At 49.6% G+C, this 13849-nt stretch overlaps 2 protein-coding genes across 4 annotated transcripts in view; one reads left to right on the forward strand and one right to left on the reverse strand.

Annotated features, from left to right (window-relative positions):
• Positions 1 to 7435, forward strand: part of ABHD12 (abhydrolase domain containing 12, lysophospholipase) — a 60954-nt gene extending 53519 nt beyond the window's left edge. Inside the window, exons 12-13 of the mRNA XM_034763930.1 lie at positions 406 to 533; positions 5145 to 7435. Of these exons, the coding sequence (XP_034619821.1) occupies positions 406 to 533; positions 5145 to 5184 (168 nt within the window). The 3' untranslated portion in view covers positions 5185 to 7435. The remainder of the gene's footprint in view (positions 1 to 405; positions 534 to 5144) is intronic.
• A 1250-nt stretch (positions 7436 to 8685) lies between these two features.
• PYGB (glycogen phosphorylase B) overlaps positions 8686 to 13849 on the reverse strand; it is a 36090-nt gene continuing 30926 nt past the window's right edge. For 2 of the 3 annotated variants that reach the window (XM_034763928.1, XM_034763929.1), the window contains 2 exons: positions 12712 to 12778; positions 11042 to 11860 (listed from right to left, as the gene is read on the reverse strand). In XM_034763928.1, the coding sequence (XP_034619819.1) occupies positions 11708 to 11860; positions 12712 to 12778 (220 nt within the window). In that variant the 3' untranslated portion in view covers positions 11042 to 11707. Of the gene's footprint in view, positions 8939 to 11041; positions 11861 to 12711; positions 12779 to 13849 lie in introns of those variants that run through there. The other variant, XM_034763927.1, reaches the window with a different exon arrangement.

Below are 13849 nucleotides of genomic sequence, written 5' to 3' on the forward strand. Positions count from 1 at the left end.
TAACACAAAACTGTACTGTATTTGTTTGCGGGTTTTGGGGTTTTTTTGGTCTCTGCTGCTTCCTGATTGCATACTTCCAGTTTCAAATGAAGTGTGTGGTTGGCTGGTCAACTCATAACTCTGAGATTCTCTGCATTGCAAAATATGTGGTAGATACATATCCCTTTGTGCTTCTCTCTCACCCCCTACTTCTTAGTGGATGCTCTGTTAACCTTTTACTTCCATCAAAATGCCCCCTCTCCTCCCGTCCATGTGTGTGGGAGGGTGTACACCAAATTACTATGTATCTTAATAAAATAAAGGCCATTGTCTCGATACAGCAAGTATACTTTTAGCTGGCTAACATTGTAGCACAATTTTGAAATGCTGTGATTTGTAACTCACTTTTTTTTATCCTTTCTACAGCTTTATAACATTGCTGCACCATCTCGGAGTTTCCGTGACTACAAAGTACAGTTTGTTCCATTTCACAGAGACCTCGGCTACAGGCATAAGTACATATACAGGAGTCCAGAGCTACCTCGAATACTGCGGTAATAAACAGGATCATGTTAAATGTATTAAATCGGCATCATTACTGAAGTGTCACAGTGAGTAGGGAACAGATGGATAAAGCTTGTTAGATCAAGGCTGCTCTGAGCTGACTTGCAATATGGAACCTGTTCTAGTTATAGACAGTCTACGGTCGATATTTGCTGGGATCCATGTTTAGTTTTGCCCCCTCCCCCCCCCCAATTTCTTTGTGACCATAAATGAATCCGAACACACTGAATGCTAGAAACCTTTATAATAATACTTGGCATTTACGGATTTTCATCTTCAAAGTAATATGTAAATATTCCTCATAACCTTGGCTATGTTCCCAAAATATAGGCTCCAAAAATCAACTTGCAAATCTGTAGGTGTATCATTGATAACTGTGTATTGTATGTGTATCTATGTGAGGAGATGGAGAACTTGTATTGCCCTCATTATGCATTGGGGGAATGGAGTCAGAGCTGTAAAGTGACTTGCTGCCAGTGTATGAACCTGGTTTAGGAGTCAGGAGTTCATGATTCCCAGTCCTGCACTCAGCCCACCAGCCACCTCTGTCCCAGACTCTTCCTGTAGGGTCTCCAAGGGCTTGTCTACACTTACTGGAGGAGCCACGCTGCGGCGCTTGATCCATCAGCGGTCGATTTAGCAGGAAGACCTGCTAAATTGATCACCAATCGCTCTCCTGTTGACTCCTGTACTCCAGTGGATCGAGAAGAGTAAGGGGAGTCGATGGGAGAGCGTCTCCCGTCCCGTCGCATAGTGTGGACCCCGCAGTAAATAGATCTAAGCTACGTGGATTTGAGTTAACACTATTCATGTAACTCAAATTGCGTAGCTTAGATCGACTTTTCCCTTTAGTGTAGACGAGGCCCAAGGCAGATTTTTCAAAGCTGGGCATCTAAAGGTAGGCCCCTAAATCCATAGAGTCCCCTGCACAATGGCCTGACTTTGAGGTTTTGAGCCCCCCCGACTCCTGTTGACTTTAATGGAGCTGCATGTGCCCAGTACCTTGGAAAGTCAGACCACTCCTTTGGGTGCCTGCATTTAGATACCAAGTTCAAAAGTTTTCGCTTGCGTCTATTTCTGGATGAGACGAAGGTCTAAACTCTGCCTCCCCTGCACAGGCACTCGATGGGGAGAGCTGGTAGCCCTCCCCCACCCTCCCAGGTCACCTCTGGGTGCAGCCCACCATAATGTGGCAGGGCTGTTTGTGCTGCCAGCTGCCACTGCAGACAACAGAACACTGGTAAATCATTGGCTTGGGTTTAGGCCGCATATATGCGACGTAAACCACTATGGACAAGCTTGCGATAGCTGTAGTTCTTCTTCGAGTGATTGTGCATGTGCATTCCACTGTAGGTGTTAGTGCCCTCCAGTGCACAGTTGACGGAGAGTTTTTCCCTTAGCAGTACCCATCGGGGCAGCAGGAGCGCCCTCTGCTGCCTCGCTCACCATGCATAGGCATAAAGGGCCGAGCCACCTGACACTCCTAAGTTCCTTCCTACCCTCTGTGATGGTTGTTGGAGCTCCCTGTCCTTGCTTCTGCAAGTCTTTAGTCAAATCCCGTATCTAGTTCCTGTCTAGTTAGTGTAGTGTATTGGTGAGTTACCTGATTGACTAGTTAAAATAGTTTTGGTGTTTTGTGTGGCTCTGGTACCGGGTCTCGGTCCCGGACCCGGCACTGGAGATATGCCAAGCTTTCCGGGTTTCAAGCCCTGCCACTCTTATGGTGAGGCAATGCCCAATAGTGACCCTCACCCCAGCTGCCTTAAGTGCTTGCGGGGGGCTTGTGAGCGACAAATGTGTCATTTGTAAGGGTTTTAAACCTTGTTCTAAAAAAAGACAGGACAGGCACGTTAAAATATCTGCTGCTGGAATTGATGCTACCTCCTCCATCTGAGCCATCTGCCTTGGTTCGGGTACCGAGCATCAGTATGTACCTCTGGTGGTACTGTTACCAAGAGGCAGATCGGTGTCGCCAGTACCGAAGAAGAGACATTGGAAATCAGACTCGGTACCAGATTGTCGAAAGAGGCGAAGAGGTGGAGCTGTTCTAAAGACGCAGGAGGGCATTGAGAGAGGAAGCACTCTGCAGAACACACCTCTAAACAGAGAAGTTCATTGACTCCAGAGCCCAGTGCAGGGCTCGAGACCAGCTCCTGAAGCACCTTTCTTGGTATCTCCTCATGCCCCAGTACCATCTACTCCTGCGGTGTTTGAGGCTGCAAGAGAGTTGTTAAACCTCTTGGAGTCACCCAGCACTGGCATCCAAAATACCGTCATCAGCACCTTCCCCTCTGCACCAGGCAGTTCCATTGGATTCGGCCAACAAGTTACCAATTAATGTGGTGCTATCTAGGGGGAAGCCACAGATTCCAGCTCCCCTTTCTTCAGAGTCTGAACCTTCCTCACCAGTCCCTGACAGGTACAGCACCACCGTGCTCACAAGAAGAGGCTTCTGCTTCATCAGACTCTGAAGTGGGCTCTTGTGTGTCCAACCTAGGCGGTCCCGTCATCAGGAGTATGTCAGTTGCCTGCTTTTGTTTGTCTCAGTACCAGGAGGAGCTTATAGTGATTGCCCCGGTGTGGCCCCATCAGCACTAGTTTTCAGTCAGTCTGCCATTCTCACTCCTGATTTACATAGACCTAATTTCACAGACTCACAGCTGCCTCCTCCATCCTAATCTTCAGGCCCTTCATCGGCAGGGGAGTCCTGTTCTAGAGCGGTGCAGGAGGTGCTACTCAGTTGTAGAAAACCATCAACTAGGACAACTTGCCTTGTCAAATGGAAGAGGTTTTCCATCTGGTCAAGGCTGAAAGGGGTCTCCCCTAGTCTAGCACATGCTGAATAGAAGCAAGAATACCTTCTGTATGGTGGGCTGTTTAGCTCAGTCAGGGTACCCCTAGTGGTTATATCAGCATTTCACCCACCTGTGGATACCCGCTTCCAACCAAATGGCCATAAGACTTTAATGAAAGTAGCGTTTCTAGTAGCCAGTACATCAGTCAGGAGAGGGGTGGAGTGAGGGCACTGGTATCAGAACCTCCATATATATCTACCTTGATCCTCCCCATCCAAGTTTTCTTATGCAAGTGGTCTCCACTTTTTATGTCAACCAAGCAGTTTTCCTACCAATCTTTTCCCAAAATCCTCACAGTAGTAAAGGGGAGGAGAGACTACACACTAGCCATCAGAAGAGCTTCAGCATTTTATCTGGAACGGACTACATATTTCAGGTCTTCATTTCAATTGTTCATTGCATTTGGGACAGAGCGAAGGGCGGGTGTGTTTCCACACAAAGGATTTTGACATCCGGTTTTATTCACCTGTTACCAGCTGGTTAATGTGAATCCACTGGATAGAGCACTGAGTCCTTCAGGTAGATCCCGAGCAACCGCTGCGGCATTTCTGGCTCACAAGCCATGTTAGACATTTGCGAAGCAGCAGCCTGGTCATCCTGTCACGTTTGCCCCCCACTACACCCTCTCTCAACGATGTAGAGGCGAAGCTACGCTTGGATGAGTGGTCCTCCAGCCCGTTCAAATAGACTCCGAACCCATCTCCAGTTGCGACTGCTTGTGGGTGGAATGGATATGTGCGATTACTCCAAGAATTAAAAAGGGTTACTAACCTGTCTGTAACTGTTGCTCTTTGAGATGTGTTGCACATGTCCATTCTACAACCCGCTCTCCTTCCCCTCTCTGCCGCAGTCTCCCCCATAGGAAGGACCTTGGGGGGTCAGAGTGGCTAGGCCCTTTGTGGCCTGCATGTGGCGAGCAAGGCAACAGCGAACGCTCCTACTTCCCAGTGGGTGCTCTAAGGGGAAAAACTCTGACGCTATGCAGTAGAGCACACAGACATCTACAATGCAATCGACATGTGCAACACAGCTAGAAGAACAGTTATGGAGAGGTAGGGAACCATTCGTTCAGTGGAAATGCCAAAGTGTAGGGCATTTAAGATGTCACCTCTGTTGCCCTGTGCCCAGCTCCCTCTTAACCGTTGGGGCATTCATAGTCAGCAGTGACTATCCCATTGGAAAATCAGGCTCCCAGAGCCAGAGTGAGGTTTCCCCTGTAGAACTGCCCGTGATAGTTTTTTTATCAGCAGGTCAGATCATACAAAGGAGGGCAGATGCTCTTGATAGACCTTGGGGGTTCCCGTTTGCTGTAACGGAAGCGCTCTGTGCTCCCTTTGAAGTCAATGCAAAGACTCCCTTTTGGGAATGTCTACACTGCTGCGTGAGTGTGACTGTAGTATGGCACAGCTTTAATCTAGCTACCACGTGCAACAATAGCAGTGAAGTTGTGGTGGCATGGGCTAGCAACCAGCATACAAGCCCTCCAGGAAGCCTGGATACGTAGTCAGGCAGCCAGCCTGTGCTGACGCCCATGCCACCACATCTACACTGCTGCTGTTACCCGTGCTTGCTAGACTGAAACTCCCCCAAGTATGCCTACCTGTGCTACAATCACACCTTCGCCGGCAGCGTAGCCAGACGCCTTGATTTTAATGGGCTGTGCCTCAGACCTGAGAGGAGTGTGACCTGGTTTTGGAAAGTGGCAGAGTGGATTATTCACTGTCGGTTTCTTGTTTTCTTTTGTAGGGAATTCCTGGGAAAATCTGAACATGCACATCATCACTGAAGACTGGCTGCGTGATAGCATTAAGGTTCTTCTTTTTGTTTTTTTGTTTTCTTTGGGTCAGTCTGCAATTCTTTAGCGCCTGGCACTGGCTAAGCCAGGAAATCCTTCATTTGTCCTGATGCATATCCTTGGAAACCCAGACTCCCACATCGGTGTCTAAGACAGAAGGAGGAGAAAGAAATGAAGTTAGCTGGCTTCTGTTTTAACATGGACAGAAAAACAAACAAACCAATGCCAACCCATTCAAAACTTGAGCACAACAAAGAGCTACCAATGCAGCATAATAATTAAAAGAACAGAGGTTCCTAGAAAACGCGTATTAGGACAAATGGCACTTCTTTTACATTTAAAAACAGCGTAACATTTTGGATCACAAATGGACTGTGATTTACCCACAAAATGGTGGCTGTGACCGTCTTTAAATATTGCAGCTGTCTTGCTTCAGTTCCAGGGCGTTTCCTTTATGGAAAATATATATTTAGTTCATCATTTTCTCTCAGTGGTTGTAATCAGGAAAGTGCTGAAGATCATGGGGAATAGTGATGTTTTATTGAAATCAGTTAACTTTTAATTTGATGTGTACTGCAAAAGCGTCAGGGTACTTGCAAGACAAACTCCTTTTGAAATAAAAAGGATGTTTTTACAGACGTAAGACACAAATATTTAATGCAATGGGGATGTTGTAACACTTTTCCATTCTCCCCCCCATGTTCTTCTTTCTGAGTATCATTCCTGCTCCATAGATGCACACCTCTGGAGTGTTCCTTTCCCCCTTCCCATCTACCTTTGGTAGGAGTACTGGTAGCTTAAGTGACTTCAACAGATGGGATTTTATTTTAGGGAAAGTTTTTAAATTTTTGTCTGAGCTTTCCCCCTCTCTGAATCATATGGGCCTAGAATATGTAGGAATTTATTTAAACAATAAATGTCTTCCATTCTTCTTTAAGCATAAAGAGACACAAGCACTTTCTCGGGGATGAGAGGACAGAGATCCTTAAGAAACTTGCGTTTTTTCCTTCTCAAACACTCACGTACATGTTTTAGCTCCAGTTGTCAGGTACAAAGGGAGAGGTGAACTTGTCAGTCCCTTAGGCAGAGCAATTCCTGCATAGCTAAAAGCAAGCAGCAGTAGATAGTTACTAATGCAAATAAACTGTGGTTCTGTTTTTTTCTTTACACCCCATACCCTGTTTTCCATGCCTTGGGCAAAGACTCAGCTCTCCTGTTCACACGGAGTACACCTGGTTCATCTGTGACCTCAGTCCCTCTTTCCTCGTAGCAACGTGTGCTGCCCTGGATGGGTTGCTGGACAGGGCTGGTTCAGGCCATCCTGGGAGGCTGTAGATTCGTAGGTCCCCACTCCACTGGGGGAGATGCTCAGTGGAAGCTTCCTCCTTGTACAGCGGGAGGTGATGCACAAGCTGCTCTGTGGTGGAAAGTTGGGCTGCTGGCTGTGCATCCCTTTATCATGACCCTTAGTGAGGCACATTACTGGTGTCCCTGTTCTGCTGTGCCTCCTTCCCTGACTGCTCCCACAAAACAATTCCTGGTTCAGGACACGCACCTCCTCTCCCGCACCCCCACCCCCACTAGCATGGGACTGGGAGGATGTCACATACTGGACAATGGGAACTGTAGCTGGAGAACCCAGTAAGCTGGGGCTTTTCAGGGTACTCTAGACTTGTTTGAACTGGCCCTAACAAAACATTCCACGTAATCCTCGGTGTAATAGTTTTAGTTCCTAGTGTTCAGAGGTGAACCTTACCGCCTGACGGGGTCTGTTCTCTTACGCAGTTGTATAAGGCGTAGTGTAACCAGTTCAGCATGCATCCAACTTATAGCTACAGGCTCATAATAGTTACAAAGCAGACAGTAGATTGTCTGCCGTAGTGTGGTTATACTAAGGTTTTGACCCATAACACTTCTGAGCTAACTGTGACATTTAAATTCTGTTTTATGCACTTATTGATATTTATTGGATTGACAGGACAGAAACACTATTTGGCTCTTTGCAATTCAATCTCTACATTCCATCTAATGCTGCTGCTGTCATCTGACTCATGTTAAAGTATAAACTTCAATGAAAATGTTGACTCTCTTCCCATGTGACACAGATTAGATTCCAAAGCATGAACCAGTGCAGTTTATTTCAACATATGTTCCAGTTAATTAGGCCAGTAATGTGCATTAAGATTGAAATGTTTATCTAAAAGTGTGTAGCTTTAATAAAATGATTGACTTCTGATCACTCCATTGACTTATTTGTCGTTTTTAACTTTGAAGAAAGGAGAGAGCTCAGCTTGTGGCAGAATTGAATGCCTGCCTTGGAGTTGGCAAACCTCGGATCCATCAGTGTGAGTTTCCAAGGGAAAACTGTACATCCAAGTATCTCTGAGTTACTTCTGGGGTCCCGAACTTGCTCTTTGCTTCTGAAGGTACTCGGTTCTCTTCTGATGACAAGTAGTGCTGGAGATATCAGAATGGGCTATGCCATCTTTCTCCATGGGGCGGGGGCGAGACGCGCCTCACAACACCTTTTCACGGGATAGGCGGTCATTGGAACTTTTTCCTGTTGTCAGGTGAGGTTCCTGGTGCCTGAACAAAGGGGGAGAAGTGCTAGGCTGTGCCATTGAATGTCATGGGGTAAAAGAGGGGCTGTGATGGCTTACGCAACAACCTGTAACTATACAATGCATGTGCAGCAGAAGTTAATAGAACACCACCTGCGGGCACAGTACTTCCCCACTGAACCTAGTTCCTGTTCTCGCCACGGTTCTGTGGTTCTAGGCCCTGGTAAATGAGTCTAGGGGAGGGATGAGAGGGAGGGTGGCAGCTCATCCGGCCAGCAGTCTTTGGCCAAAGCTGACAGCATAGACATGAAGGCTGGCGGGACCAAAGTAAGCACTGAGGGGGCCTGTGTTGGTGAAGGGGTGAGAACTCTTGGCATTGGCTGCCCGGTTGGGGGTGTGAACCTTTGGGCCTGGTGGGGCTCTGTTCTCCACCCCTCCCTGGGACCCACCGTGACCACACCTACTCCTTTGGGTGGATCTGGATCTTTGATCTCCTGAGTGACTTTCGGCTTTAGCAGCTTCTATCATGTTTCTTGCCTATTGCTATAGCACATTATTCTTCATACCCTAAGAATGCAGTGGGAAGGAGGCCGTCACCCATGCTGAGCTGTTTTCCATATTGCCCCTCAGCCCTGCCTCACAGGTGCTTTGCTGCAGGCATGGCATGGCTGCTGAATTCCCAGCCTGCTGGGGGTTGCTGAGCTTGTCACGAGTAGGTGTTAGCACCAGAGCTTGTTAGACCAGGTCACTGGCATACCGGAGATGTGGGGTATAGCCAGAAATGGCTTCTGCAGGGTGCCATGCTAAAGGGGTGGGGGGAGGGAAAGCAGCATCATGGGTGACTTAACTTGCGGAGCCTAGTCAGTTTCTGAGATTTATATTATTGTGAAACTATAAGTACTAGAGACCAAGGATTTGAACACAAACCAGCTGGGCATTCTGATTGTTTTAATCAGTTTCCAATGCACAGGTGAGGAACACGGATTCACTACACAGATTAATATCCATACTTCATGCCAACATGTTGAAACAATGCACTAAATCTCTTTCCATGTCCCATTAGAGGCAGATACAGAAGCAACTGGGATGCTCGAAGTTCAAAACCTTCCACTTTCCTGCTCAGTACGAGTTGATTGCCGAGATAGTAGCTCTGTTCTATTGTTACAGTTCAAAGAGCCCAGTTCCTGGAACACAGACTATGAAATGTCAGTAACACAGTAACAATCCAGCAAGTATTTCTCCTGGGCTAGCTCAACACAACACACAATGGCCGCAGAGCAGCAGCTGCATGCAGAGGAAGTACAGCACATTCTTTAGCAGAAGTAGTGTTATATAGTCAAGAAATTTGACAGCGTTTAAAAATTCTAGAGACACAAGGCGAGTGAGATAATGCTATACAGAGCTCTTCTGGTCTTCTCCAGCCCCTGTGTAGCTCAAAAGCTCATGTCTCTCACCCCAGAAGTTGATCCATTAAAAGCTGTTTCCTCTCCACAATCCTCGGTCTAACACAGCTGCACCAACACTACAGTTAAAAATCATTAAGTGGACTTAAGGGTTGGTCTTTCTGATCATTGAAATAACAGAGCTGTACTTGATTTCAATGCACACCTTTTCTGTACACAGGAAGTGTATCCGCTTCCCAGCTGAGAAGTGACAGGCTTAGTCCCTTTCGTTGCTCATGGGCATAAAGACATGATGTAAGTTAACACACCAATGTACACAGCAGAGGCGGGTGAGCCAGGACACAATGACTTAATTTCAAGTGTGCTGTGGCCAATGATATTTCCCAGCAATTCTGTATTTGGCTGTCGGCTCCTGGGCCCAGATCCTCACTTGTATTTAGGTTCCTAATGTCTGTGCTTTCCCTGACTCCACTCTTAAGACTAAGAAAATGCACAGGTGGGAGGCTGGGTGAGGACAATGCAATCATCGTATCAGACCGCTCTGTGGGAGCTGGGCCCAGGGAGACCATGCCGGAAGCTGGCTCTTCCACCACTAGGAGCTTCAAGTTCCAGTGCCATATGGGCAGTGACTGAGCCCAGCTGTGGCTGGTAGGCTCTCTGGGGCCCTGGGATGTTAATTCTCAGGCCCTTCCAGGGTCCTGCCCTGGGCTGTGGAGGCCCCTTGCCATAGATTCTCTCTGTACCTTTCCAGGCCTTTTCCCCTCTCAGACACTGGGGGCAACCACTGAGAGCGCTGGGGATGTCCCGGTCCCTGTAGCAGAGGGTTGCTGGCTGCCATGGGCTACATGGTCCTGGCCCTGCCTTGTAGCTCTGTGAGCAGACTGAAGGGCTTGGGGGGGCAGTGACTTGCCTGCTAGCTGATAGTCCAGCTTTGGGCCTTTTCCCTTGATGGCGGTGGTCTGGTCAGTAGCCAATACCACAGGGTGGGCAGTGGCTCTTTCTGGGGCTAGGTCACACAGACAGCTTAGCCTGACTGGGGTAGAAAAGGGGATGGAGCAGTTCTGTGCAGAAATGGGTCAGTGTGGCCAGTGAGGGCCCTTGGCTAGCACAGTAAATGCAGGGCCCCTTGCCAGAGGGAAAGTGACAGTAAGTCTTTGTCCCTGACTGCAGGGCCAACAACATTTACCAACAATAAAAACAGGGGTGTTGGGTTCAGGCTGGCTTGGGCAGGGGAGTGCTAAGCTGACAGGCTCCTCTTCCCCCTGTGCACAAGGCCATGCGCATGGCCCACCCTCCTCAGCAGCCATCCAGCCCCCTGCTCTCACACAAGCACAGCGTTTACAGGCTGGTGCTTACAAGTATTTCTTCAGAGCATGGGCCTTGTCTGCGTTACAAAGCGCAGTGTCCTGTACATCGCCCTGCTCAGCAGGTACAGCGCTTCTGCTTTTGCCCATGCTAGATGAAGGCTAAAACACTCTCTCATGCCTTCATAGCAGCTCTATAAACACAACTTGGAGCAAGATGGTGCCTTAGACAGGGACCTATAACCACTCCAGGAGGCGCCTCCATATTGAATTGCTGTCTGCAAGCTGCTTTTTAATTCAAATGAGGTGCGGTCTTTACAGCGAACTCCCAAAATCCCTAGCCCCACCTGGTAAGGAAAGAGGCTGGTTTCAATCTTGGCTGAAGTCCATTAGCTGCCCCCTTTCAGCATGAATCTCACACACCCCGTCCTCCAGCTCACCCAGGGCTGCTAGGTACAGACGCAACCATAAGGTTAGGGCTCAGGTGTGCACCAAAAGCCCCCGGCTGTGCTCACACAGCCTGTCAGCTCCTTCTGCACGTTTCCTACTTGAGATTTATTTATTTTTAAACTGCCATTTTGTGATCATTAAAACAGGCCGGCTGGCTAGTGGCGTTTAATCCTATTTCAACCAATGCAGCAAAACTAGCCACCTCGCGAGGGTGGGGTCATTTACCTTGAGCCATAAAACGTTAATAGGGAAAATGAGGTGTTTTGGCTCCACTCCTGCTTCACCTAACCTGTGTCCCAGCTCTGCCCGTGGCTGGAAGGTGTCAGAACGCAGTGACTGGCAGGGTGGGAGGCGTGGGTAGGCTCAGATCACCTGAGCAGGGTGTTCAGAGCTCACCCCTCTACGGAGACTAGCGCAGCCTTTCTACAGAAGGGGAAAACAAGACTTTCACTAAGTGCTTGGCCTAGCATGGGATGTAGCTTCAGGAAGCCTATGCAGCCATTAGCTCACTCAACACAGTACAGGACATGCACGTTGGTTAAATGAGTAACACACCGAATAGCCTTAGTTCTAACCCGGTTTCCTGCTGCTCTTTTTGTTTTACTTGTTTTCACACACAAGGCTTTGGCCAACATCTCCCCCGCTGCTCTTATTAAAAGCACCCTCTTCTCCCTGGCGAATGCCCTATTTCATAGATTCCAGACCCTCAACTAGTGTAAGTTCATCTGTGCAAACCTAGCTGGAAACCAGAAGCACCTTAAGCCTGGATCAACCAGACACACATTTAGTGCCCAGCTTATTCCCTGGGGATGTTAGGTGGGGGGATCTTCACAGCTGACGGCTCCACACCCCAGATTTCTCTGGCATACTCGGTGATCGTCCTGTCACTGGAAAACTTCCCCGAGGAAGCAATGTTCTTGATGACCTTCTTAGTCCACTCTCTTGGCTTCTGTAACAAAGATGAAAAGGCAACATGAAACCTCCTGGGTCACAGCTTCCGGAGTGTGACTTACAACAGAGAAGCGAGCTGCTTCTGGGCCGTCCCCTCCCAGTCACTCTATGCTCCCTGTTGGAATAACAGCCCTGTACAGACTACCCCCCTCGCTAGCATGGACTGGGTCAGAGCGTGGGGCAGGCAGCTCCTGTTAACTCTGCTTTGGGAAAACACAACCACACCTATTGCTGCTGCAGCAGGATTCCTTACGCAGCAGAACCGAGAGCTGGAAAAGCCTGACAGGTCATCTAATCCAGCACCTGGCCAGTGCAGGTCTGTTCTCGCGTACATTTACTAGCCTTCTGGCCGACATACTTTTAATATCCAAGGGATAGGGTCTCCACCACTTCACCTGGAGCAGGACGGTGGTTGAGGACAGCTCTGCACTAGAAACTTTTACCGGTACTTTTTGCCAGAAGCTGGGAATGGGCGACAGGGATGGATCACTCAATGATTCCCTGTTCTGTTCATTCCCTCTGGGGCACCTGGCATTGGCCACTGTCGGCTGACAGGATACTGGGCTAGATGGACCTTTGGTCTGACCCAGTGTGGCCGTTCTTATGTGCTTATGTACAACAAGTTTCGGTGACATTTCTAAGACAGCAAAGCCCTAGTGCGGATGTAGTTATATTGGTGGGCTGGCTGATTTCACTTGCTGAACTAGTGGGCGCTGTACTAGGCGGGTTTGCCAGCAGGGCTACGCCGGTGTAGTTTCGCCAGCAAACCCAGGAGGGAGATGAGGCCTCGCGTTTACTGTCAATGTTGCTGACCATCCGCCCATTGGCTGCACCGCAGGGTTATCTTACCCTGTACAACTGGTCAACGCGGCCCTGACACTCCATGTAGGCCTGGTAGTCAGCAAACACTTTAAATCTGAAACCAGAGCAGAGGAGAGTGAGATGCTGAACTCAGATCAGCGCAAAGGATCAGGGTGAACAATTCGTGCTGCCGGAGGTTTTGAGCAGGAAACATGCCGCTGGGTTTCTCCAGCGTTAGGGGCCGACGCAACCCTGAGCTGCTGAAGGAGCCTACGCGGCTATCACAGACTGAAGGAAACTGGTGCTGTCTGCTCATAAACCAGTCCATGGCCTGTTTCTTGGCTCTCGTTTCCCCTGTGCGTTCTGGGAGCGGCAGGGAGATGAATCCCTGGCATTAGGCCAGAGACGATCGCCTGGTACCGGCGCTCCCCACTCCCCTGCAGAAGCCCCAGGTCCGTGGGTGGGGAAGCGGGGTAGATGGCTGCAGGCCCAGTAGGGCCCATGGAGTGAGTTCCTGCACGCTGGCACTGGGGAGGGACTCTGAGGGCAGCACCGCTCAGAGAAGCCACAGGCTGTGCCACGGGTGCAGGGGCGGTAAGGCCGGGCCGGGCCGGGAGGCAGAGATCCTCCGCATCAGCGGCTTTTGCCTTTAGAGAATCACTAGGAATCCAGGGCTGCCCCTTCCTCTCTTCCAGGGTGGGAGGAACCAGCCCTCTCCCTGCAAAGCCAGCCCTGCTGCAAGGAGGAGAAGGAAACTGTGGCTTGAGATTCACGGTGTTTTACCCTCCCCCGTGCAGCAGTAACCCAGGCACGGGAGGGTGGGGCCCTGGCCCAACGTGGGAAGCAGCCTGGGCCGCAGCACCAGGGTTACAAGGGCCGGGAAGGCCCCGGCTGGGGGATTCCTTCGCCTGGCGTCCATGTTGCTCTCCAGCCTCACAGTGGCGGTTCGTTCTGCCCCGAAGCCATTGGGGCGTAGGGAGCTGGGGAACGGGTGAGCGAGGCCCCGCCCAGGACAGGCCTTAGCGAGAGGAGAAGGGAACCAGTGGGTGAAACCGACGTGCACTGGGCCAGGCGTTACGCTGGCCATGCCTGCTGCACACTAGCGCTGGGTACAAGGGCCAGCCGCTGCCCTGGGCTGGGATTCAAAGGCCAGAGCGTGGGGGCATCGCTCCGCAGCAGCGTGAAG

Source organism: Trachemys scripta, chromosome 3, assembly GCF_013100865.1.
Source record: "Trachemys scripta elegans isolate TJP31775 chromosome 3, CAS_Tse_1.0, whole genome shotgun sequence".
Lineage (NCBI taxonomy): Eukaryota > Metazoa > Chordata > Testudines > Emydidae > Trachemys > Trachemys scripta.